We start from the raw sequence: 27,964 nt of genomic DNA on the forward strand, positions 1-27,964 counted from the left end.
ATACATTCTGGAACTATTTAAGCTATTAAAGAATAAAAATATGCATCCATAATATCACAGACATATCAATGTCAAGGGACATAACCATATCTGTTGTTGTTCGATCGTTTTCAGTCATGTCCGGCTCTTCGTGACCCCATTTTGGATTTTTTTGGCAAAGTTATTGGAAAGGTTTGCCATTTACTTCTCCAGCTCATTTTACAGATGAGGAAGCTGAGGCAAACAGGGGTGACTTGTCCAAGGTCACACAGCTAGTGTCTGAGGCCAGATTTGAACTCAGGTCTTCTTGACTCCAAGAGCAGTGCTCTATCCACTGTGTTAACCTAGCTGTCTGAAAATATTTATTTTTAAACAAAGTTTTAAAATACCTAGTAATCCCAGGAATTCAGTAGTTTTAGAGCACAAAATGGAATGGAAGAAAAATCAGACATGGCAGACACAAGAATGAATAATTCACAAATATTTTTTCTTCAAAAAGCATTGTTACTTACCAAAGTAGCCTCATATGCATAGAGAACTTCAAATATTTTACTAATGACAATGATCAACTACAAAATTCTTATAAATAGTGAGACAATATTTATAAAAACACGTACTTGAAAGGGGTATTTGTAGGTTCAAGCAAAGCTTTATGGCGAAGAATTGCAGGACCTGCTGACAAATTCTCCTCAGAGGTATGAACTGAAATATAATTTTGAGGTGGCCCACCATGTATTTCAAGCCTTCGGAGGAGGACTTGTTCCCAGCACTGAAGAGCTTTTAGAACTGCATGACACAGTGGTGAGCTAACTGGAAGCTCTAAATAGAAAATAAAGTAGCTCTAGTTACCCTTTAATCCTTCAACTCTAAAAATGGTTTTCTGACATTAAATATTAATACATGTTCTTCTTCTCTTGGAAATATCCAAAGAGTTTTAAAATATGTACATCTTTGATATTTATAGTATCCAAAAATAACAAGTAAATGTCTTATAAAACTACAAAAAGACAATCTAGGATCACGGCATGGTCAGCCAATAGTAAAGGAATCAAATCAAATCAAATTATGACTTATTAGTAAATTATAATGAGAATGGAGCAAGGAAAAAAAATTGTTACGTAAGAACTGTTGGTTCCCAAAATACGATGAAGACCCCAGCCATTTGGATTGCCATATAAACTGCTTTCCCAGGTAGCTGGCAATTCAAGCTACTTTGCAGCTGGCTCCAAGACACACTTTTTAAAAGTAGTAACAAATTCCAAAGCAAAGAAGACAACATGTCGCTGATAACCTTATTTATTCTGTACTCTCTCACAGTTTCTTCATGCCATACTTTGCTGGTTTTCCTCCTACTTCTCTAATTCCTCTGTCTCCTTACTTACGTGGTTCCCAAGGTTCTGACTTTGGTCCTATTTATACTTTCCACTCTCACAGTTTCAATTACCAGTTCTACACAAATACCTCTTAATCTTTATCTCCAGATGTATCTTCATCTTTAGCCCTCCATTTATGTTTCCCAGTGCCCACTGTCTAGCTCTATTTGGATATCCTTCTGACAACTCATAAAGTACATTCTAAGACTTAACCCTCTTATTCTCCCAAAATGTTTTCTTCCTTTTCTAAAACAAACTCTCTAGTCAAAAATGATCTTTTCTTCCTTGGAAAATTTGAGTAACACTGTATTTGTGCTTATGTACTTATCATAAGCTATGTCATATGTTATTTCTGTAAAAGTTGTTTCTAGCTCCTAGACTGTAAACTCCAGAGTCTCTATCAAAATTATTTCTGCATCTCTTCTAGTACTTTGCAGAGTGTTTTGTATATAACAAGAATTTAATGTTTCTGTAAATTGAATTCATAAGTAATTAAATAGGTCTCAATATGATTACTCATAGAATTGAATACCAACATAAAACTTTGAAATATTTATCAAATGGTTAAAGAGTTTGCTAAGATGGATTGGAAAAACTATTATTTTGTTCAGCACAAAGGCTCTATTCATTTCAAGTAAAGATAGTAATGGATATTGAAGTATTTATTACCTGAAAGATCATGACCAGCCAATGGATAGAAAGTCTTCAAATTATGCAGCACCAACTGCACCATAGCCAATCGCATCAATGACCAACTAGAAATAATACCAGTGAATTATTTATAAATTTATTTATAATTTTAGAATACATCAATAAGATTTTCTCCTTCTAGTTAAAACAGTGTCTGCCACTTGCTCCTTCTAACACTTTATCATCTCAATCTTAATCTGTTCTCATCTATCTTGTTTTCAACCTTTCCTATGAAGGTTGAATTTCTTTAGCAGCAAAATGAATTGGTTTTAAACTAGGCTTGATGAGAATAAATTAACTAGAAATATGTGAACTAGGAGAGAATGAGAGAGGCAGCATTGCACAGTGGGCAGAGAGCCATCCTTGGAGTCAAGAATACCTAGATTTGAGTCCTGTCTCAAACATAGAGGCTATGTGACCTTGAGCAAGTCATTTAATTTCTATGTAGCTTTGCAACTCCCTAAGACTATATAAATTGCAAAACAGTCAATGATCTGCATTATTAGAGGGAATTTCCTCACCATGAGTTCCCTAAATCAGTTAAATCACAGTTGCTGTACCAAAAAAAAAAAATCCCAAGGAAGACATTACAATAATAAAAAATGAAATGTAAAATACTTGGTTCTCTGATGAAATGTTTTTATTTAAAAGTAAGGAGAAAGGGAAATAAGTCAAATGAATTAGAGGTTGAAGCTCAAGGTCATAAAACTAATAAAATATTACTCATTACTATAGTGCTGGATTAGAAAGATTAAGTGTCTCTGGAAATAAAAATATTGCTTAAAAAGCACCTTGCACATCAGTTATATTTGCAAATATTAGAAGAAAATAATGTGGATATAAATAAAAGAAACAGAATATTAAGTTCATATACTGGCAGGTATTTGTTATACCTATAAATACGGAAGAGAATAAGACATTCTTTTGTCAACCCACAAAAGCAGCTTTCGGTCATGTTACTGCAGACCTCATCTAGATATCTTATATTAGAATAATTTAGCAGGGCATGGATCATGAAATGAGTTTTTTTGATTGCACTCAGAAAAAATTTTCTAATGTAGAGGAAAAAAAAGCTTAGGTTCATAGAGCTCGGGTTGAAAAGGATCTCAGAGACCATTAAATTTAACCTTGTCATTTTTGGCTATTCCTTGAAAATAATATATCACTCCTGTCAAAACGCTAAGTATCATCAGGAAGGGTCCTCCCCTCCAACTGTATATGTGGGGGCCAGCTCCCATTAGAAGATATATGTATAAGAGAGCAGTGGGATGATAGAGGGGAGGGCAGATTGGGGGAGGGGGTAATCAGAAGCAAACACCTCTGAGGAGGGACAGGGTCAAAAGAGAGAATAGAATAAATGGGGGGGTGGGATAGGATGAAGGGAAATATACTTAGTTTTTCACAAAAAAGAAAAAGAAGATATATGTATAGAAGGCTTTCTCATTTTCTTTCCATGACACTACATTGTTTTGGTTCTCCATCTATGTCTCACTGGATCCACAATCCCAGTCATTTCTCAATAATCGCTAAAGATATGTCTCTGAAGTTCAAATAAATTACAGCAATTCTGATAATTCTGATTATTGTCAAATATAAATCTAAGGTTTTTCACCTATATTTAATCTTTTCAATCCTACATTTGTAATATGTTTTAATTCTTACTGCTTTTTAAGGTTTTTTTTTATCAGACAGCTTTTAAAATGTAAAATTTTGCTTGTAGGTGTACTCACTTTACAATTTTAAAATGTAAAAATATTTGTCTTCTCTTTTTACATAGGCTGATTTTAAATCAAAATGTCCATTTTAACATTCAATGCAACTAGTTACCCATATGACTTAAAGAATTTCATTTTGATTTTGTGACCTACAAAATGAAGAGGGTGGATAAATGCATGCCCCAAATTCTGTAACTCTACTAAAGTTCAGAAGGCAAGAACTGATCATAGAATTATAGATTTAGAACTAGAAGGAAATTTTACACAGCCAACCATCTCATTTTATAGATAACAACCAACAAGATCTTCAGAAAGGTTAAATGAGTTAAAGATCACACTGGTGTAAGTGGTAGGGTTAGGATTTTAAACTAAGTACCCTGACTATAAATTTAACATTCTGGCCACTGCACCACTTTAATTCTTTCTTATATCATGTCCATTTTTGGTCATCACACTGTGAGTGTATTTTAAAGATGAAATTTTTCTGAGAATTCCTAGAAGGCAACAAAAATCATTAATGACACAAAACAGATTCCAAAAAAGAAAGACTAAAGATCTTTTTAGTATAGAAAGAAAAGGGGTAAGTGAAACTTGATCAATGTCTTGTGATCTTAAGGGAAGGGACTATTTTCTTTTTCATTCTGCCTTTGTATGGCTGTGTCTTGTGTACTACACATAGGGCACTTAATGAATGTATCTAAAAATAAATCGATTAGACTAGGATTTTTTAATCTTTTTTATGTCATAGACCCAGATTCAGTATGGTGAAGCCTATGGATCCCTTCTCAGAATAATGTTTAAATAGATTTTAAAAAATTCGTAGGATTACAAAGCAAAACAGTTATATCGAAATACAGTCATCAAAATATAAAAAACCAAATTCTCAGACTTCTCAGATACCAGGTCAAAAACCTGTAAGTTAGACTGATCAGCTGTTCTCAAGGTCTATGGATGGATCTCTCTTATCATTGATGTGAGTACTCCTTCCACTGGTGCAGATCTGAATCCCTTCATAGACTTCCTATCCTTTGCAATTTCTGTCCATGTTCTTTCCTTGTGAGTCTAAGAACTGTGAGATTCTTAGACATTTTGCCCTCATCTCCAACACTGTGCCACTTATCACTGCAAAAGATAGCCACATAAGAATAATGGTTGCTTTATATTTTTGTCTATTTCATGTGCTACTGTGGCAAAAAAAAAAAAAACCCAACAAAAAAAACCCAACCCTCTTCGATGATTCTATGATCTGTGATCATAGATCCTAGATTTTTGAGCTGAAAGGGATATTAAAGGTCATCTAGTCTAGTGGACTCCAAAATTTCTGGATAGAATACTCACTAAAAAAAATTGCTGATGTAATCCCAATATACATCTGCTTATTTATTAACTATATAAATGTACAGTTATACTAATAATTATATAATTATAAAGCTTAGATAAAATATAGACATTTAAAAAGAATGAGATAATGATGGAATAATAGTTGATCATGGAGAAAATAGGGAGCCATTGGAATTTAATGAATGACTTGGTTAGATCTGTGTTTTAGGAAAATCACTTCAGTAACTGTGTAAAGGATGAACTGGAGAGAGGAAAGATTTGAGATGGAAAGAGAGTTTGTGATAGTCCAGCTGATAGGTGATAAGGCCTTGAACTGGGAAGCAGGGGGTGTAGCTGTGTGGGTAAAGAAAAGGGAACGTGAAAGACATTGTGGAGGAGAAATGACAAGAATTGGCAACTTAGTATATGCATGGGGTGACAGAGAAAATGAAGAGTAATGGATAAAGCCAAGTATAAGACTGGATGATAAGGATGGTAGTACTTTCAAGAAAAATGGAGAAATTCAGAAGAATGGATTGGTAGGGTAAAAGTAATGAGTTTCATTTTGGACACATTAAGTTTGAGATGCCTACAAGACAACCAGTTTAAAATATCCAAAAAGCAGTTGTGCTGTAGGTAGGGGTGTGCTAGAATCAGTTTGTTCTGCTGTTGATTCTACAGTCTTAATGAAGTGTGTCATGTGTACATTGGGGGGAGGTAGGAGGAGAAGCTAGGTGTTAAACATTTACCAGCACTAGATGCAAGATTGGAGCTGATGAGAAAAAATAGGGCTGAGTATACAGATCTGCATAGAGAGGAAATTAAAACCACCGGGGTGATGAAGTCATCAAGTGAGAAAGTATGCAGAGGAAAGAAGGCCCAAGACACAACCTTGGGGCAAACCCAAACTTATGGCATGTGATGTGGGTGATGATCTGGTGAAGGAGATAGAGGAATAGTCAGAAAGGTAGTAAGAAAATTAAGGGACAGCAATCTGAGGACAACCAAGAGAGGAGCGAAGTATGGTCAACAGGGTTAAAAGCTGCAGAAACATCAATAAAGATGAAAACTTGAGAAAAGATGCAATTAAAAGACCATTGGTAACTGCAGAAAAGTTTCAGTTGAATAAGGAGTCAAGGAAAGAGCTGTTAGAGAACTTAGAGCCTTCCCCTCTATTTAAGCTCATTGAGCATTTTTCTCTTTGAATCCCAGCACCCACCACAGGATCTGGTTTAATAAATCCTTGTTGGCGGATTAATCTGTTTTCATATATATCACTGGTGTATTAGTTGATCAAATATCCTACTGATTTTCAAGATGCATAGGGAAATAAAATAAATTCTGACTTTACAAATCAATTTACAAAGTACTTCAAATGGATTATCTCATTGGATCATCACAATAACCATGTTAAGAATTATAATCCTCATTTTACCTAAATTTTTCTCTCTTCTCCAACTTGATAAGGGGCACCACCACAGGTTTCTGAGATGCAAATCAGACCTATGCAGTAAGATGTTTGCTCTGTGAGCAGGGTGAAGAACAGACTGGAGAGGAGGGAAACTACCAGCAGGGAAACTAAACAAGAGATAATGATATCATAAAGTAGACTCAGTGATGGTAATTTGTCCAAGGAACATCACCGAAGTAGATACTTAGAGGGAGGTCAAATTTTTGAGTTGGGCCCAAGATAAGGAGAAAGATAAATTCAATTTGGGAAATGTTGATTTTGAGGTATTGATATAGGTAGAGATATAGAGTGACTAGACAGAAACATAAGAATGGAGCTCAGGATAGGTCAGGTCTGGACCTATAGATAAATCATTTGCATAGAAACAATAATTAAAGCTATGGGAATGAAGGAGTTCACCACTGAGAGAAGGCCCACATTTAGTCGATGGCAGTAGAAGGAGGGACCAATGGAGACAAAGTAAAAATGAGACAGGAAGGAAAACAGTCCAGATTTGAGATTCTTAATCTCTAAGGATTAAACGAATATTAAAAGGGTATGGTCAATATTATAAGATCTTGGAGGAAGATCAAGGAGAAAGTTCTTAATTTTGTAAAAAGGGACACCATAAAAGTTTCTAAAGGCTAGGCAGAGTAGTTTCAACAGAGTGAGTAGTAGAGGATAAAAGGCAGATTATAAGGAATCGAGGGCCTAGATGTTGAAAAGTAGAGGCAGAAATATAAACTAACTAGTTTTCCTATAATGTTGTGTAAAGATTAAAAATCTTACATAAATGATCAAGTACTTGAAATTCCTTAGAAACAAAAATGTCCCAAAGAAACTTAAAATACATATTTTATACCTGTATGAATTTGAATTAGCATGCTCTTGGAGTTGATAATCTGAAGTTAAAACATCTTCATCACCATCCTCATCCTCATCATCACCACTTTCCTGACTCTCTTCTGAATCATATTCTGCTCTACTTTGGGAAGGTGGTAAAAAAGGCTAAAATAAAATTTTATAGAATTCATAATCCAAACATGTTAACCAAGACATCCAAATACATATCCAAACAGTTGTATTTTATGTCATTCAAAAACATTTCTATAGGCACTTCTATTGACAGCATTCAAAGGACATTCTGACTCTGGGATGGTACAAGCAACAGAGGGAGCAGAAAGACACCTGTGAATCCTACTGAAATGGAGAGGTCAGTGGTATAAGACCACTGGTGACATGAAACTAGCCAACATCAGTACATAGTGCCTGGCACATAAAAGAAACACTTAATAAATGCTTGTTGTTCCATTGTTCTTTGTGCTTTGGCATAGAGGTGTACCAAACAATTCATTTGTCTCCAAAACATGACCACAGTGGACCTGAAATGTTCCTGGGTTCTTTTACATATGATCCTTCCACTCCCTCAATTTACATATGATCCTTCCACTCCCTCAATATTATTTTATACCTCCTCTGCCACTTGTAGTTAAATACCTCATCTATAATAGAGATCTCCACTTTTTCTCTTCTCATTCTCTTCTTAATCTCTTACAATATGGCTTCCAATCTCAATATTACAATTGAAACTGCTCTCTCCAAAGTCACTAATAATAATCTCTTAGTTGCCAAATCCAAAGGCCTTTCCTCAATCCTCATTCTCCTTGATGTCTCTGCAGCCTTTGAGAATGTTCATCACTTTCTCCTCCTTGATGCTCTCTTCTCTCAATACCACTCTCTCCTAGTTCTCCTCCATATGTGACTGATCCTTCTCTGTTTTCTTTGCTGGATCGTCATCCATATCACGCTCTCTAACCAAAAATATACCTCAGGGTTCTGTCCTGGGCCATCTTCTTTTCTCCCTCTACATACTTCTCTTGGTGGTCTCATCAGCTCCCATGGATTTAATTACCACATCTATGCTGATGATTCTCAAATTTACCTATCCTGCCCCAATTTCTTTGCTGACCTCCAATCTTGCATTTCCAACTGCCTTTTAGACATCTTGAAGCAGATATCCAGGAGATATCTTAAACTCAATATGTCAAAAACAGTATTTATTATCTTTCTCCCTAAATCTTCCCCAAGTCCCTCAGGGCTTGCAACCTAGGATTCATCCTGGATTCATCACTATCTCTTCACAGCCTCTCACCCCTTTCCAATACCCAAGCTGTTGCCAAGGCCTGCTGATTTCATCTTAGCAACATCTCTTGAATACAACCTTTCTTTCCTCTGACAGTGTCACCACTCTAGTACAGGTCTTCATCTACTCATGCCTTGATTATTGCATACTGGTATGTTTGCCTGCCTCAAGTCTCTCCCTACTCCTATCTATCCTCCACTGAACCACTAAAATTATTTTCCTAAAAGAAAGGTCCAATCATGTTACCCTGCTCTGTAATAACTTTAGTGGCTCCCTATTGCCTCAAGAAGCAAATACAAAATGCTCTGTCTGGCATTCAAAGGCCTTGATAACCTACCTCCTACTTACCTTTCCAGTCTTCTTATACCTTAATCCCCAACAAATACTCTTTGATCCAGCAACTGCCTTCCTGGCTGTTCCACAAACAAAACACTCCTTCTCTCAGCTCTAGGCATTCTCTGGCTGTCTCCTATACCTGCTCTGACGACTGACCTCCCTGGCTTCTTTAAATCCCAATTAAAATCATACCTTCTACAGGAAGTGTTCCCCATCACCTCTTAATTCCAATGCCTTCCCTCTGTTAATTATTTCCTATTTATGCTGCATGTGGCTTGTTTTGTATATATTTGTATGTTGCCTCCCCTATTAAATTGTGAGCTCCTTGAGGGTAAACACTTGTCTTTTGCCCACTTCTGTATCTCCAGTGTTAGCATAGTACCTAGCACATAGGAGGCACTTAGTGAATGTTTACTGACTGATTGATGGGTTCTCTGATGGTACTTATGCTAGAGCAGATAAGTATTATCTTTTACAAGTGCTCCCTGGGTGGTCTATGGTATACCATTACTCCTGTATCTCTGGGAATAGGCAGCAGCAAAAACTGCAGAGACCAAAGGAATCAGTCAATGACTGCTTTCACACTTAAGCTGAAGTACCCAACGTTTCTCCTAGGACAATGCCCATTAGCACAGTGCCTGGCACACAGTAAAATAAAATTAATACATATTTCCTTCCTTCCTTCCTTCTATTACTGAAACCTTGGTCTCTGAAAACTTCATATATTAGTATTAGTCTTCTTCTCTTTTCAGGTTTCAACCACTATATTTCCTTGACATGACTTCTACCTTCTCCTTTCTTTCTCCATTTATGTAATATATATGCGCTATATCCTTTTTTTGTATCAAAGTGCAAACTCTCCCTTTTGCAATCTCTAAAACCATAATTCATCAAAGTATTGGCTTTTATAAAAAGGTTAGAAAGTAATCATGCTACATAATAAAAACTATCATTTAAAAAATGTCCTGATAAATATTTAAAGACAGAAGCAAATGGAGTCTTGTTTTTAAATTAATACACAAATACTTCATGATCACATTAGGTACCTTTGCTATGAAATAATCCCAGATACTAAGCTCAGGAGGAATAAATTTTTCCTTATAAGTTAAAGACTCCTGGTCTCCTCTAGTTGAGGAAGAGTTCTGCAGAAGGCACTCTTTGGAAGATGTTTTTGATGGCCTAGATCGTTTGTGCTGTTTTTCACCATCTTCAACTGGAGAAGAAACTAAACAAAATTTAGGGGAAAAAAAGATTATTAATAAAGAAGAAATACAATTTTTGTATGCAATAAGATTTACAGTTTATTTCTACTTAATGTGATCTAATTTTATTTTATTTCCAAAAGAAAGTACAAGAGTACTTGACTATAAGATGCAAACCCTTCACATTATTCAATTAAGAAAACAGAAAAGGGAAAATGAAAGGTAGAAAAAAATGAACTTTCTTGGGAATCTCATCATCATTCTTCTATTCCTAAGATCTGTAGAAATTGCCAATGCAGGACTAGCATTTCTTTTTGACCAAAGGTGGCTAGGAAAAACCTTACCACTATAAAGAATCCCCCATCTCTACCTGAGGAGCTAAGAGTGTCAAGTGAATGTGCATTCAAGGTAAAAATTCACGGGGGGATTTAAGTAACATTTTTGGTCTTATGTCAACAATTTATGTTTTCCATTAGCAAATATGGAAAATAGTAAAATAAGATAAAAAGTATAAAAATTAATTTGCATAATCAAAAATAAGCACCATGGAAGGGAAACATGACTTGCTAGTCACTGGTGTTATTTAAGCGTTAAAGAGAGTCTGTATTGTAAATACCAAATACCTTACATAATTTATTTTTCCACTCATGTAAATATATCATGATTTTAAAAATTATTTTATAATAAATTTCCTCATAATCTATTAGCCAATCATGAATGTCATAAAAAGTAGATGACCAAAACATGACAATCATTCCATATCATTGTAAAATGATTTCCTTTTTATGTCAATTAGTTTACTTACCTTTGAACAGGATGTAGATATTTGTGCTGTAACATAATTATTCTATATTTTATTGTTTAGAGATGATCAACTAGCAAAACAGCATGCACATGCATTTTTTAGCAAAACTTATTAACTTTTAACATAATTATTAAAAAACTTAAGAAATTAAGAGAAAATATATGAAATGTTAGTATTGTGGCACTAAATACAAAAGCTAAATGTTATCATTAATTTTCTTTTAAATAATCAGAAAGGTATTTAAAAATGTTTGTTTTGATGTTTTTGCCTAAGTTTCATTAGTAACCTTTGGCTTAAAAGAGTCAGAAAATCAAAATTACCAACATATTCTGAACATATTTACACATATGTTCTAAAAGTTTTGCCACCTTTTAATTTGTTAATGCATAGTTATAATTTAGAAATTTTTTTACCTTCTTAAAACAGTTACCTTTAATACCTAATATTATATTAAAAAATAATACCTACTTTGCAAATGACTGCTTTTTAATGGATATAAAGACAGACATAAGAAAAAATCCCTGACAAAATTTAACTTTTGTCAACAATATCGACATACATTTTTCTTCACTGTTAAATGTAATAACAAAAAAATCAAAAGTACATGTTAGAAGGCAAGTTTAGGAAGGTGTTTTGTTGTTTACTTTTTTTTTTTAAAGAGTAAGCAATTCAAAGTACAGTCTGTGAATCCAGCTATACATTGTTGAATCAGAAAAGAAACTGAATAAATGAAAATGGAATAATTTGATATGGTCTAAGGATAGCTAAAAATTTCCAAAATCACTACCAACAATGATTTCTTAATACATTTTTGGCAAGCAAATGTAATGCAATAAAATATTTCGGGAAGAGAATAATCATAGAATTTCAGTGTTGAAACAGATCTTAGCAATTGTATGTTTCATCCTCCTCATTTTAATGATGAATTAGAAGAGATCCAAACTGGGAAGAGCTAAACAAAAAGGCACAGCTTTTCTCTTTTTCTTTAGATTGCCAAAGAAAAACTTATCCTATCATTTAAGAGTTACAAAAATTATTTGGGCAGAGTTCTCAAAAGACTAGCAGTGAACTGATATTTTAAGAATCAAATATGTAACATTTAATTTTTGGAAAAGAAAAGGCCATCTGTCTCACAACATTAAATATCTGTTCTGATCTGAAAAAACTGATGTGCTGTTATGGAGTTAAGTTCTACATAGAATGGAGTACCCCGACTCCTAACTCCTTCTTCTCAAGCCATGGCAATACCCCCAAATTATTTTATGCTGTGCACAACTGCCCTTAAGCCATTTTAAGGCTGATATGGAAATTTGGGACATAGTTGGCCCAAAGTTCTCTGGTTAAGTGCTGACTTTTATATGCTGGGTATCTTTGGTACTCCTTGGGCAAAACATATTGTTACAGAATTATTAAAAGGTTAATGTACAAGTAGTGACAAGAATGAGATTAGCATACATGTAAACAAAATTTAGAGTAGAAACTATTAGACTACACATGGGTGAAAAAGTAATGTTTACCAGAAATCTGCAATAGACTACGGAGAGAATAGAGAAAATATTTAGGCCTTGTGCCTTAATTTCTTCAAATTCTAAGACAACAGTACCCTTCAGAAGTAAGAGGAAGTCTCCCTGGCCATTTATTTTGCTTTCATGTTTGCTGGGTCTTCCTCCAAAATCTTACTCTGATGCTTTATAGTGGAATGGAGGTGACTCTCGATTTCTGACAGGTCTTAAACTGTGAAAGTTTCAGATACAAACCTAGTTGTGGATAGTATGTCTTTTGTCCAAAGACCAGACCAATGAAGTTCAGTTCAGAGAAGCTCATCAAGGCATTGGCCACAGCAACAGTTAAAGAACATTTATAAAGGTTTTACAACAAATGGAGTACCAAACTCCAATTAAATTATAGATCCTTGAAGTATTAAATTACCAAAATAGCCAAATGTTACTTATAATTCTAAATCCAGATCAGAATTTCACATCTTAAGAATAGGCTACTGAAAATCTAAAACAAAATTGAATACTACACAGGTTTAAGGAACTGTGATGTCTACTCAAGCTTAGGAATATACAAACAAGTAAAGGCACTTGAAAAAAATGATCATCACTTAAACTAAGTTCAGGAGCTATCTTGTCTTTTAAATGTATCTTCAGGCTTACACCTAAGCAACAGGAAAGGGCAAGAGTGACTGGAGAATGGAAGCACAGAATATGACATATATTTATACAATTTCTCCAAAGGCAGATTCATCCACTCAACATTTATTAGTATATGTAACGCACTATTAGGCACAATAAAGACAAAAGTTCTTTGCAAAACACCAAAATTTCACCAAATTTCTAGAAACATTTTTGGTTCCTGCGTGTAAATAAGAAACAAATTGAGATGTTCTGCCTCTCATTTGTTTGGGTGCTTATCAAATCACACCAAGAGCTTACTAGCTTTCCCTCTGCTTTCAACTCTGATGGACTTGCCTTTGCTAGAACTAAGTAGTCATAGACAGTATTTTACTTTAGATCACAGGAAAACTAGAAGTGAAAGAGAAGGCTATGGATAGCATTAGACTGGATAATGTTAATGACTCTTTCACTATTATTCCTTCCTGGGGCAGCGAGATGGCGCAGTGGATAGAACACCGGCCCTGAAGTCAGGAGGAACTGAGTTCAAATATGACCTCAGACCAAATACTTGACACTTACTAGCTGTGTGACTCTGGGCAAGTCACTTAACCCCAATTACGAAAAGGAAAAAAAAAAGATGTGGGAAGAAAGAGGACAAGTATATCAGACTTTTCCTGAGTTCAAATCCGGCCTCAGACACTTGACACTTACTAGCTGTGTGACCTGGGCAAGTCACTTAACCCCAACTGCCTTACAAAAAAAAAAAGGCCAAAAACCCCCCCCAAACCCCAAAACACTATTATTCCTTCCAACTTGGTCTGAGACAATTTCTTTTCAACAGAATAAGAAACCTCTGAAGCATGAATTAATGTCAATACATCTCTATTTATGCCTATAGTTTAAAGCTTTGCCTTTCACAAACAAGAGGCTAAGAGGTCAGAATATAGCACCATGAAAATTTACTGCTAGAGTACATCTTTTTACTACATTCATATGCCTCTGCTCTTCTTTCCTTATCTTTCTCTCCCTCTATATGGCTATCCATTTAACCCTTTTTCTACTCTTTTATTTCTCTTTCACTCACTTTTTAAAAATCTTCAAAAGATCTAGTTTCAATAAGGGTACTCCCTCCACTCACTAATGTAGTATTCAACCCTTAGTAGACAGTCTTAGGAGACTCCTTCCACTAATGTAGTATTTAACTCTTAGGAGATGTACTTCTGTCCTCCCCACCCTCCCTACCTCCCACCCCCTCCTTCTAATGACAAGCCCCTCTGAAATGGGTTAGACTATTCTTCATATGATCATAGTCTTCAGGACTATGTTATGTTAACATAACATAGTCTTCAGGAACCCAGGATCACCTCCATACAAAAGACATTGGAATATGATTGTTGGGGAAGCATTCTCTGTTAAATGGGAGTCATTTAGAACTGAAGTTTAAATATTATTTAATGATTTATGATATAGTTTTATCTTCCCCATTTTCAATTTTAAAAATAAACAAATGGGATATTTTATATTTCTCCTTTTTTAAAAAATTAAATTCACCTACATTTGTAATTTTCTGTGTGTTCATGCATCTCAACAATCCCTCTTTTGAAGGCATTACTTGAACTATGAAAGTCAGCACTGTGAGAGCCAATGGTGTCACTGCAGAACAAAATGCACTGTTACCATGAATATAATATAGTGGCAGTATAGCCACTACTCCCAGAGAGATCAAAGAAAAAGGGAAAGGACTCATATGTGCAAAAATATTTATAGCAACTCTTTTTGTGGTAGCAAAGAACTGGAAACTGAGGGGATGCTCATCAACTGAGAAATGCCTGAACAATTTGTGGTGTGTGTGTGTGTGTGTGTGTGTGTGTGTGTGTATATATATATATTATATATATATATATATGATTGTGATGTAATAGTATTGTGCTATAAGAAATAATGAAAAGGATGGTTTTAGAAAAACCTGGGAAGAATTATATGAGCTGATACAAAGTGAAATAAACAGAACTAGGAAAACCTTGTACACAATAACAGCAATATAGTAATGACAATTAACTGTGACTTGGCTAATCTGATGAAGATAATGATCAATGACAATTCCAAAGGACTTGTGATCAAAAATACTATCTATCTGTAGACAAAACTGATAAACTCAGTGCAGACTGAAGCATATTTATTTTTCTTTTTTTCCCCACAAAACAGTTAATGTGGAAATTTTTTGCATGACTTCATATGTATAATGACTATTATATTTTCTTGTCTTCTCAACAGGTGAGGGAAGGGGTGGAGGAAGAGAATTTGAAAATATAAAAATTATTTTTTAAAAGCAAAAAAAGTGAATAGAGTCACTAAGTTAATCAAGATTACACACAGTTTCTGGCTATGGTAAAATTTCACAGCTGAGTAAGTAATGAATTTCGGGAGAGTAGAGTGGAGCAGAATAGAAGGGAGAAAAGGATGGAGTGACAGGTACTAAACCCCTTTTGAGTGAAGAAACTTGGCACTAACATGTAAGTTAGATTGTGGCAATGATTATTTAATTATAGCATTCTTGAGTAATAATTTAGTTGTTTGGAAGAGATGATTTAGAAACTTGAAAAGTTCTATCTTCTATACCATTTGACTCTAAGACCTTAGTAAAATGGACAAGTAACTTTTGATATGCCCATGTGATCGGGAAATAAATTTTCAGATCCTTGAAATGAACCTCAATTGTTCCTGAATTTATTTTACCTTCTGGGCAGTTTTAAAATGTGATTTTGAAAGTTTAGAACTTTAAACATTAGATACTTTGCTATGTAAAAGCTTTTTTAAAAAAATGAATTCTACAGTAAAAAAAAATCACAGGTTGAAAATATAAATGTATTGTCAACTCTAGTTTTGGGAAATTTAAATAATTTGTAAATGGCTAACAAAGTAGGTCAAAGTATTCCATCTTCTGATCTGGAAATTCTTTTTTTGGTAAGGCTTCTATCAATAATATTTAATATTTAATTTTTAAAATCTTCACAAATTGTTAGAAATAAAAATATCTGGATTTACAGGTCTGTATTTAGAGACAGATAAAATATTAAACATGAGGCAAGCACACTTCAAAGAACTTCACTGACATTCCAACAGCATTCCAACATATGACGTGCATACCACAAAGAGCAATACAGTACTTATTTTGAATTTCATTCACTGGGCAGATCAAAGCATCATAATCATAAACTTATGAATTTTTGAAGGGATCCAATAATATGAAATTCAAACTTTTTAAAAATATGTATAATAAAATGCTGAAATAATGAAAAGTGCTTTTGTGGTTTTGTTTTTTAAATAAAAAATAGATTTAAGGAAAAATTATGGATTTCTAATTGTTACTAGAAGCAAACTTTAGCATTTTATGAGAATATTACTGCTCAGGTAACATCCATTATCATAAAAGTAGCCATTGTAGTAAAAGATACAATAAAAATTCAACTGTTGCATATTCCCCCCAAAACAGACCTGCACCATAGGATTTAGCTAATCTGAGAACTCTCATTACTCAAAAATTGTAATGTTAAAGAAACAATGAAAAAAATTTGAAGGAAATTTTAGGATTTTGCATGTGACCAAATTAGTAGTAGCTTTTAAAATGCTTTTTTTCTAATCCACAAAAGCAGCATCTAATAAAACAATCCAAACTTTTCTTACCAAAATCAGATTCACATTTTATACTCTCAAAAAGCAGTTAATGACATTTAACATATAGTAATATTAAAGAGAAATGTTCTCTTTTAATTTGTGAGCTAAAAGTTGGGAAGTAACGCAAATGGAAAGTAAATTGACTTATTGAATCAAGGAAGATGATAACCAGTGACTCCTCAATTTCTCTCCTATTTGTAAAGTCCATGTTTAAAAGAGACATCCATAGGTTCAGACATTAAAATTTTTTTTATTTTGTTTAAAATCTAGAAACATGAGGGCTACCCAATGTAGGGGGGGTATGTATTGCTCTAAATAAGTTAGTTATCCAGATACCTAAAGATCAATACTTTAAATACTAAACTTGTATAGCAATATTTATAAAAGGCAATGCCATCATAGACAGGCTATAATCAGTATATAAGCTAATGTTTTTGTGATTATCTTGATTCCTCAATTATTGTACTATGCTACAATGTAAAAAATTACTTCAGGACTGAGGTACACACAATTGCTTTTTTGGCATAGGGCACATCCCAGAGTGCTGCTCTATAAAAACTGATATGCCTTCAGTGTGACATAGGTGATGTTCTAAAAGAAGTTCAAAGATCTCTCTGCCCTTATATTTTTTAGACAGCATTTCTTCCCTCATTTTTCTTGTGGCTATCTCTGTTGTCTACTGTCATTTCTCCCACTGGAATGGATCTGATTCTGACAAATCCCACAACTATTTCTAAGCTTGACTACTACCTCTCATTCACTGATTTGTTCCTTCTCTTTAATTTTCTTCTTTTCATACTCTTTCTCCCATACTTCTAGACTTTGGCACCAGTGGGATTGGCTTTGATAGGCATCCATCATCAGCCAGCTGACACATTTGTTTTTATCCAGTCTGAACTGGCCCACTGTATCTACTTATATTTGATCAGCTTTTTTTTCCCCCAACTGCTTCTAGACAGCTATAAGGGACAAAAGCCTGAATACATTGTATTTAAATCCACCAAGGAAATTAATTTGAATTTAAAATCTTAACCACTGTCCTGCTACAAAGTAAACACATTTATACCCCCTTTTTTGTTTGTTTTCACTGTACCAAAAAGTATGGGTCTGGAAGAAAGAGATGACAATAACAATGCCAAGCAGATCTCATCCATGGAAAGACAGGTTTCAGGCACTAAAAGAAAATAGGAATATTCTTCCACTCCAAACAGCTCTAGAAATATACTTCCACTACACTCAGCATTGTCTTGGACTTGTCGTCCTCATAAAGCCAATAATCCTAAAAGCACTGCTACAGCATCATACTCTCAAGATTAGGAAGGAACCACAGAATACATACTTTAACAAGTATCAGTACTTTGTACTTCAAACCTGACATGATTATCCAACCTTAGTTGGACTTAGCAGACTCTCTGTGAGAGGGAAACCACACTAATTTTAAATAACATATTGACTGGAAGCTTTTCCTAAAATTAAGCCTAAATTTGCCTCTTGTTGCTTCTAGATTTGTTTCCTGGAGTTAAAAAAAATGCTTCTCAAATGCATGAATATGGTTATAATACCCCTCTATACCCACACACCAAATTTTCTCTTCTTTAGGTTATATATATATCCTTAGTTCCTTTGACAGGTCATCAGTGGCATGAACTCAAGGCCCTTTACCATCCTCCAACTGGCCTCTCTAGTCTGTCAATATCCTGCTTAGAACCAAACACAACTCCAGATACAATGTGACCAAGACAGAGTTCCAGTAGGACATTCATACTTCCCCTGTCCTGGACATAATGCATGAGCTTTCACAGAAGCCACCTATACAGCTAACTCATATTGATCTTTTAATCCCCAGACCATTTTCAAACTGAGACCTCCATCATGAGCTTACGAAATTCAATTTTTAAACTTAAGTGTACATGGCAGAAACATCACTCATTCTATGCAAGTCTGCCAAGTTCCTCTGACCCTCTGCACATGAGGGAAGGGAGATACTCAGTCCTCAGTGAATGTTGTTCTAGCTACTTTCTCTATGACTATCTCCCATGGCACACCACTACGGCAGGCTGTCTATGGAATGCACCTTCCTCACCTCTCTGGGAGATGAGTTGTTCATCTTCCTTTTTTCCAGGTTAGTACTTTGATGGGCACAAATGACATCCTTTCCTTTTACTCCCTGACTTTCAGTGTATTATTTTCTCTATATTATTCTACATTCCACCGATTAAACTGTCTCCATGCCTTTGTACAGGATATTCCATGTGCCTAGAATGCACTATCTTCAGCTCTGCACTTAAACTATAACAGCCCTTCAAAGCTAAGCTCACACATCACTTCTTACATAAAGTCTTTTCTGAAGCTCAGAGCCACTAGTCTCCCTCTCAACTCCCCCACCCAAAAATCTCCTTTTTGTGTTCCTAGTACTTACAAAGTGCTGGGCATACTTGATTATAATATTTTTTAAAAAAACCCAAACCAACAACAAAACCCATAAACACTGATCAACACAAGAACCAATCAAAATTCCAGGGGTTAAAACATGATACTGCCTTCCTGACAGTGAAAGTACAGAGTAAGACATATTTTTTGGGTCATGGCCACCATAGGAATATGTTACTTGACTATCCATATTTGGGAGGGTTCTTTGTTTTTGTTTTGCTTTGTTTTGTTATATGGTTAAGGAAAAAACAGATTTTTGATATTTGAAAAAATTAAATTTTATGATAAATGTTTCTTGTTTGGGGTTCAGAGAGGTTAAAAGCATTTATACAGCACTTTTAAGGTTTGCAAAACACTTTTTATGTATGTTAACTCATTTTACTTGCCCATGGCCACACAATAAGTTTTGAATCCAGGTCTTCCTGGCCTCTCTTTAGTTAACAACTCAATTACAAAAGGAAATGAATTTCGTGTGTAAGTCCATGGTGGTCTTGGTAAAGCCACAATGGCTCTTTGTGATTACCACTTCCTTTCTGACCAGTCCTTCATAATACATTAGCATGTTACTCAGAAGCTAAGTCAAATGAGTTTCCAGAATTCACTGCCTTCCCACTTTTTAAAAATAAGCAATATACCTTTCTCCAGTTTTGTACTGCCCTTCCCATTCTCCATAATCTTTCAAAGATCATTGATAATGACTCAGCAATAATATCTGCCAGTCCACAAAGATGAGTCTTTCTGTTTCCAAGTCTGGCAGTCTACTGTGGCACCCAGCTGAAAATAATCCTTATCTATGACTCAGTGTGTGGCCACAGATGACTAATTCCCTGGTAGCCTCAGTCAGAATACTCCTAACTCTTCATTGTCACTTCCAGATTTTCTTTCCACCACCCTTACTCAGTAACCTGTTTTCCTTTCAGGTCCTCACTATCCAAATTTATCACCCAATCTAGATTGTTGTGTTTATTATTTATCAACCCCTTGCTCCCTTCTCAATGAGTTCAGTGCCTAGCTTCACAGCCTTTGTCTTCACAGGTTCTACTCTCACACCTGGGGACTTCACCAAGCAAAATAATAAGCCTTCAAATACATTTACTTCGTCAATCTACTTAGATGCTGTGACCTAACTACTCTACTCCAGCTTCACACAGGGAAGGTCATAGCATTGACCTTGATCTCTACTTCCCTATATATCAACTCTTTCTCTATCCAATTATAATCTTTTATCACTGCATCTTTTCCTGTGCCTTCGAACCCCTATGACTATTTTGTGAGCTAACCTTCATTCCCTTCTCTCTTCAGTTCTTTCTCCAGGCCTTCATCTCAGCCAAGTATGTACTCTCCTCTTTTCCCTGTCTTGACCCATGATGAACCAGATGAACTTTACACCACCCTTTACTACTGAATTTCTTATTCCCTTGTTTTATCATAGATGATACTCTTGTATTACTCCTTCACTACTATCATGCTGCTGAAGAGTTAGTGAAAATCACAAAACTGTACTGATTCAGTCCACTGCAAATATATGTTATCTAATTTCTACTATGCCCTCGCTAAAGTGAGGCAATCATTCTACTCCTCCCTAATCTATTCACTATCTCCCTCTACACAGATGCTTTTCTAAACTTTTTAATTTATCTGTAAGGCTCCCACAACACCCCTTCTTTTCTGCTGAGGACCTCACCTCATACTTCACTGAAAAAAACTTAGGGTTATTTACTGAGAACCCTCCCTTCCATACTTTTCTTCATCTCAAATCCCTTCCTCCACTATCCTCTACTTCACTCTGCCGAAGAAGTGGCCCTTCTTGCCAAGTCATATCCCTCCCTCTACATGCACCCTTCATTGAATACACTCCCTTCTTTCCCAGAAGATCAGCTGCAGTATCATTCCCCTCCCCTCTCTTTCATCTTCAGATCTCTCCCTATCTACTGGCTCCCTAACTACCTGCTGCCTATAAACACACCTGAATTTCCCATCTTCAAAATAAATAAATAAAAAACAGATGATTGCTTGATCCTACCATGCCTATTAACTATCATCCTATCTATAACTGTCCTCCCATTTTTGCCTAATCAGCTTCAGAAAGTCATCTATACTACTAGGTGCCTACATTTCCCTTTCTATTCTATTCTACGATCTGGCTTTTGACTTTACCATGCATATGAGCCTGCTTTCTCTAGTTGCCAATGATTTCAACACCAGATCTAATAGTCCTTTATGAATTCTCATGCTACTTGACCACTCAGAATGATTCATCACTGTTGATTACTTCCTTTTGATTCCTTTCTCTTCCCTTGTTTTTGGAGCAGAAGGAATACATGAGCTGAAGTATGAGGAGTCAAGAAAGGAATTGAGAAGTCTAGAGAAGTAAAACAAATTGGTAGAATAAAAGGTTACCAAGAGAAGGAAATAAAGTTGTCTGCTGCTGTCAGTGTGTATAAAAATCCATTTATTTACACTGGCCTCTTTAGACAACTCTCTTTTTTCTTGCTCATTGGAATTTTCCCCTATCCCTCCAATTTGGGGCTTCACATTTAGAACTTTCTCTGCATCCTACCCCACTTCCTTCCCTACCCCAGTTGAATTCCCCAGTAACATGGAACCCTAGTTGTACTTCTAATTCTTGGAAATCAGATCTCCTAAAATTTAGTACATATGACAGACTGTTTAGAAACTCTAAGACAGAGTACTCATTTCCACCTCAGCAACCAGACCCACCCTGTTGGTGAAAACCAGAATAAAATTTACCCTTCTTAGTTCCACCATGATCTGAAGGATGAAATTATTGTGACCAATGAATAAATTATTAGCTGCTCTTCTTTTAGCAGAGAAAAAGAACTCCAACATATTCCAGGATAATTGCAGTCCATTATCGCTACTCTATTGTACCTCTAGGCTTGAGATCTATTTCCTTTTTGTTTATGTGCTATACTTTTGTGGCAATGTCATTCCTTATTCTACATCTGTTAAAATGAAGTGAAATGCTTTCTACCATGCTTCCTCATCTGATAGCATCTTTTTGATATTTAATACTATCCTAACATATTTAACTCAACCCTAGGTCATCTCTAATAAAATCTCAGTGATAACGGATAATGTTAAATTTGCTTACCTGTGTTAGGTTCTCTAGTTCACCTTATTAAATAACCATACTTTGTACATTTGTGCACAGGGATCTGATGTCAAGGTTTTTTAATACTGGCAGCTTTCTTATATTTTGTCACCTGTGAATTTCTGGGAGTCTCAACTGCTTCTTCATACATTACAGCTAATCTCTCTGGAATCTTTCTAGTTTGGTGGAACAGGCATTAAGTAGATTTCTCATCACCTTTTTAGTTCAAAGCTCTTTTAATTAGAGCTGCAAAAATCTGGAAAAAATGCACTCTATTCTTTTTTAAATGTACTCCATTACCTGCCAGAAATCTATCATTCCTACATTTTAAAGCAATGGTACAGAAATCCAATTCCCATTCTCAGCCACTATCTTCTTAACTAGATGTCTACCTTCCAAATCTGCTTTTATTTTCTGACCCCTTTGCCTTCAACAGATAACAGCAATGAAAACATCATCTATGCCCTAATACCTTAATTTACACAACATTTCTTAATCTTTAGTAATGCTTTCTAGTTTCCTTTTGGCTATATCATTTGTGCCTGTATTAATCACCAGTAAATGTGAGGAACTTCTCTGTCATGCCTTGCACGCATACCTTAAGATGGGAAAATTCTCTGTTGTTATAAACTCCACAATTAGCTGCCAGAATAATATTAAATGGATATCACAATAAGTCACCACCACCACCAGAGCCAAGTACCTAGATTCCTCCTCTGCAGAAACTTCAAATTCATTTCTTAGTTCCAAGTAAGAAGTGATTCTTCATCCCTTTCTCCTGTGTGTCACATACTTCAATACTCAAACTTCTTGACGAAGATCAGCCTTATTTGAAATGCACTTCTGATTATTTCAAGCCATAGTCTGCTTTGCCATCATTAGCAATGCTGCTTCAGATGCTTTTTCTTTCTTTCCACATTGAAATCTGTCATTAAGGAACAATTCATTGTCCCAGATAACATGGAGAGCAGAATGTCTTTCTCAAGCCCTCTGAGCTTCTCTTGAGCTCTTTGAGAGCTGGGACTGGTTTTTGTCTCAAGTGTTTTGTACAGTAGCTAATCCATAGCAAATATTTTAGATTAGCTAATATCTGTATGTAGCCAATCCATAGGATGTAGTCATACATAATAAATGCTAGTTAGCTCACTAACTGGCCTGTGCTTTTGAGCATAGAAGCAGATGCTTAGCTATTGCAGAAATAAAAAATATAATACATGTATGTATACAAATACATACAAATACCAATACACATACACAATGTAGGTTGACTACAAAATTTTCCCTGCTCTCCACACTTGGAAGTGAGATCTTGGATTATATCTTCCTTGCCAATGGCAGCTCAGCAGAACTTTTGTGGCAGAATTCCTGTAAAGGGTTTAAAACTCACCAGTTATCACTTGCCTCACCTCTTCTGCTACTGACAGACTCTTCATGTCCATCCTGACAGCAACAACTACCTTCATTTTCCTGCTCTTATCCACCTGGTATTGCACTAATTCTTGCCCCACCTTCTTGAGTACTTTTGGCCTCCTTATGCTCAAGTTTTCCTCTTGCGCCTTTACTTATTTCCCTCAGACCTTTCTCTTTGGCTTGAACCCTTCCCCTGAAATCCTCCAGGATTATTTCTTCTCAAATTAATTTTGTGTCCCTTTTCACAACTCCAAAGCACAATTCCCTCTCCTTCACCTCCCAATCTTGATGTTCCTCCTACCTTCTTCTGCCAGTCAGTTATACTTAAAACTGATTTTCATAAAATTATGCATGAAGAAGTCTATATTTCTCCTCCACAAAGGACATTTGCGTTGCAGATGGTCGTTGGGTAATTTTAAAAATTTTAGTCACTCAAAATATAAAAACTGTAGATAAAAGGGGGTTTAGAAGCAGGAGATTATTATGTTATAAACAATAAGAGATATAAGGATTGCTAAATCCCAAAAGAAATATTTTTTCTTTTTTAATATTCAATTCTATAAAATCTGTTATTACTAAGTTTAAAAAAATCTTGGTATATCATTTACTACAATAAACAATTATATTGTTTCCCAAATATCATGTTAAAAGCTCACTTTAAATGGTATTATGAACACTTAGAAATCCAAAATTCTGATATCTATATCCATGATATGAAAAAAGTAGCCTCATTTGAAATGCACTTCTGATTATTTCAAGCCATATTCTCATTTGCCATGATCATAATCTTTAAAGTCAAATGAGTACTTTAATAATAACTGGAGACAGATTAAGACACTGAGTCATGTTAAAATGCTAATTGATTTTTAGAATCAAGATCATGGCTTGCTGAAAGGGAATTTTCTCGAGAAGCTCTATTTTCTATAAATGCCAAAATGCAACAATAGCATATCCCTTCCCTCCACCTCCCTCCCCGCCAAAACACATAGCAGACTGAACTAAAAAGCCTGTTTCTGAATCTAATATCTTGCCTGAAAGACTGGTAGTGTTATGAGAACTGATGGCTGTAAGAGCTTTGGAAAACCCCACACACTCCATGGAGAACACTACTACTTGGTGTGGACTAGGCATAGAAAAGTATCTTCCTGCCAAAAGAGAAAAGAAAGTCTGTACTTGCAGTAGTGGAAGAAAAGGCCAATATTTACAGTTTATGAAATTACTTAAAACATTTTTGATAAACGGTGAGGAAATCATATTTTCTTAATCCTAAAAGAGCTTAAATACATTACTGGCAGTACAAGCTTGGGGACTGAAAATAGCATAAGAAGTCCTCACTTAATATGAAATATTCTCTCCACTTCAAAACCAATTTGTCCCCTTGAATGAAAAGAATTTGCTTTAGAGCAAATTCTAAACAGTGACTAAATCTAAGTCACATGGACTTAATGATTTAATACTTTTATCTTTAAAAAGTTATCAGAATAATCCACACTTTTTAAAATTAGGGAGAATTTCTCAGTATTAAAGAAAGCAAAAACTAACCAGTTACAGCTTTTGATGATGTTTGTTCTTTGCTAGGAATATGTGCTCCTCCACCAAATACAGCAGACCACATTTTTTCATTTAGAGGATGGGCCACAATCCGAAATAGCACATTACTAGAATGTGTTGCCAGACCATGGATGAAGAGACTAAGATAAACTGCCGTGAGAATTTCACAAAGCAAAACTGTAAGTCCCGACTGAGCTTCCTCCCCAGCAGAATTCAAAAGACGAATAAGAGCAGTAATTCCTGCAACAACAACAAAAAGAACAATGTACTATGAAGTTTTAAAAATAAGAATAATCTCTTATGATGTTTTTAGTCAAATGTCAAAGAACATAAGATGATTCTCATCAATGAAGAAAATCACTCCAGGCAGAATACAATCTCAGCTAGATCAATGCATTAGGATACTTCAAACATAAAGAGGAAAAAAAAAGGATCCAAGTGTTGTTATGAAAATAATTTAGAAGATATTAACAAGTAGGGAATGGTGCTACCAATAAAACTGAATTACTACTATAAACATGGTAAAATTCAAATACTAAATTGCTGACTGCTATATTTTGACCTAATAATTAAGGAAAAAATTAACATTTAAAATGATTGTATAATTTTTATTATCTGTACAGTTATACTATTTAATGATGATCATTTTTTATTTGATAAACCTTTTTTGGGGCCAAAAATCTGGCACTTAATATAAGATTTTAAAAAGTTTAAGAATTTTAGATGACTATAATAAGCTTGGCCCAGAAGAAGAGAAAATGTGCCTTCATTTCAAAAGTGTGAGACTACAGTATGAAACATACAAGTGACATAAGAACAAAAGACAGTAATAAGTTTTTTTAATGTTCACAAAGATTGAATAGATTATCAAACATCTAAAATAAGTAACTTGTACCTGGCCATTGAGCTGGAGATGTATTGGGAGTTATTGTTTCATCTAAGCTTGTTTTCAAGGAGTGCCGGTGAGGAAATAGCAATGTCTGGTATACCATTCCAGTAAACTGATTTGTTTGCAATGAACTATGGAAAAGATACAATATTTGTAGTTATTATTATTAGTGTCCAATGCAATATTTTCCTGACTTTAGTTTTCATATCCAGAATGGCTTTCAAATATAGATGCAGTTTTAGTTAAATTTTGATGTTACATTGTGTTATTTTACTGTTACAAAGTTATCTTTGTTTCAGTCATGTAAATTTTATTTATTTTGTTATTTTCTGAGGTTGGGTATCCTATCTTGCTCAAATTAGAAGCGAAATAACCACTCACAGGCCCAATCCCTCCTTAATTAGCCTGCTGACTACCCCTCTCTCCCAAGGGCCATATTGATGTCAAACTTAGTGTAGACTTCTGATTAGCTTTAGCCCTATGGTAGGTAACTGTGAACTTGAGTATCTAGTTTGTTCAAACCTAATGTTGCCAAACTGTGCTTTTAATTTTGGCTATCAAATATCTATTTTCACCTACTAACAGAAACCTAAGCACCAAGGCAAAGGTCTTTGCCATCATCTAAAAACATAGAATGAATGACCTCAAACTTAAAACAAAAACACAACTGAAGTGACAAGAAGTATATACATGCCAAGTATCCACTGTACTCATTAGTCTAATCTTTCTTTTTTTCGGTCTGACGGAATTCAAGTTCATGTGACTTTATGACAAGGCTCAAGTTCAATTAATGGGTAAAAAGTTCTGAGAGGGTTATTTATTAAAATATTATTTTGTTTGGTTTTACATAGGATTTTAAAATGGTACAATGCAACAAATCTTTCTTGGGTAATAAGAGTATCCTTAAATATTAATAAAAAAGGTATTTACCTATAGTTATGGCCACCACAAAGACACTGATAAATACAGGCAGAGAGAGATGCTGCTAAAGTATGCATTACATATACCTGAAAAAAAAAACCCACAGAATATAATTTTTCAAAGTATATAGAATTAAATAATCTCACCATATGAAAGAATCCTAGAAATCAATAAACAGGAGAAATACAAACCAAAATAACCCTGAAGTTTCACCCTATGCTCAGAAAACAGCAAAGATGACAAAGAATCAGGACAGTCAAAGTTGCAAGAGTTGTGGAAAGACAATCACATCATGGATTGTTGGTGGAGCTGTGGAATGGAATTTGGAATTTTTCAAATAAAATTATTAAAATGCTCATACCCTCTGACCCAGATATTCTACCAGCAGGTGTATACCTCCAATTCTTATTGACAAAAAGGAAATCATCATATATACCAAATAGATATATACAAAATATGCGTAGCACTTTTTGTGATAATAGGAAATAAACTCAATGTGAGGCTACCATTTAAAAAAAAAACCAGTCTTTTCCAATTAAATATATGTTAATTTTAACAAAAACTACAGTTGTTTCTGTAAAAGAGAGCTCATTTAAGAAAAATAAAATAAATCAGTAGCTTCTGATGGATAGAAATAGTAAAGCTTATAGAAAGTTATTGCCTATTATCAATGAAAACCAAATATAGGTAAAAAGCAAAAGACCATTAAACAACTATCAGTAAACACGATGACCATAAAATTATACTACATATAGTGGCATATGTAGGATAGCCTAGGATTTTCATCAATATTTAAACTTTATTTCTATGAGAACATAAATTTGTGTTCATCTAATGATG

General features: G+C 34.8%; 1 protein-coding gene across 1 annotated transcript in view; it reads right to left on the reverse strand.

The window, feature by feature from the left end:
* DMXL1 (Dmx like 1) overlaps positions 1–27,964 on the reverse strand; it is a 146,961-nt gene that overhangs the window by 39,206 nt on the left and 79,791 nt on the right. The window contains 7 exon segments of the mRNA XM_020979016.2: positions 597–798; positions 2,022–2,107; positions 7,390–7,535; positions 10,053–10,231; positions 25,306–25,554; positions 26,210–26,334; positions 27,134–27,210. Coding sequence (XP_020834675.1) covers positions 597–798; positions 2,022–2,107; positions 7,390–7,535; positions 10,053–10,231; positions 25,306–25,554; positions 26,210–26,334; positions 27,134–27,210 — 1,064 coding nt within the window.

Source organism: Phascolarctos cinereus, unplaced genomic scaffold (genome assembly GCF_003287225.1).
Source record: "Phascolarctos cinereus isolate Bilbo 61053 unplaced genomic scaffold, phaCin_HiC Scaffold_4;HRSCAF=312, whole genome shotgun sequence".
Taxonomy (NCBI): Eukaryota; Metazoa; Chordata; class Mammalia; order Diprotodontia; family Phascolarctidae; genus Phascolarctos; species Phascolarctos cinereus.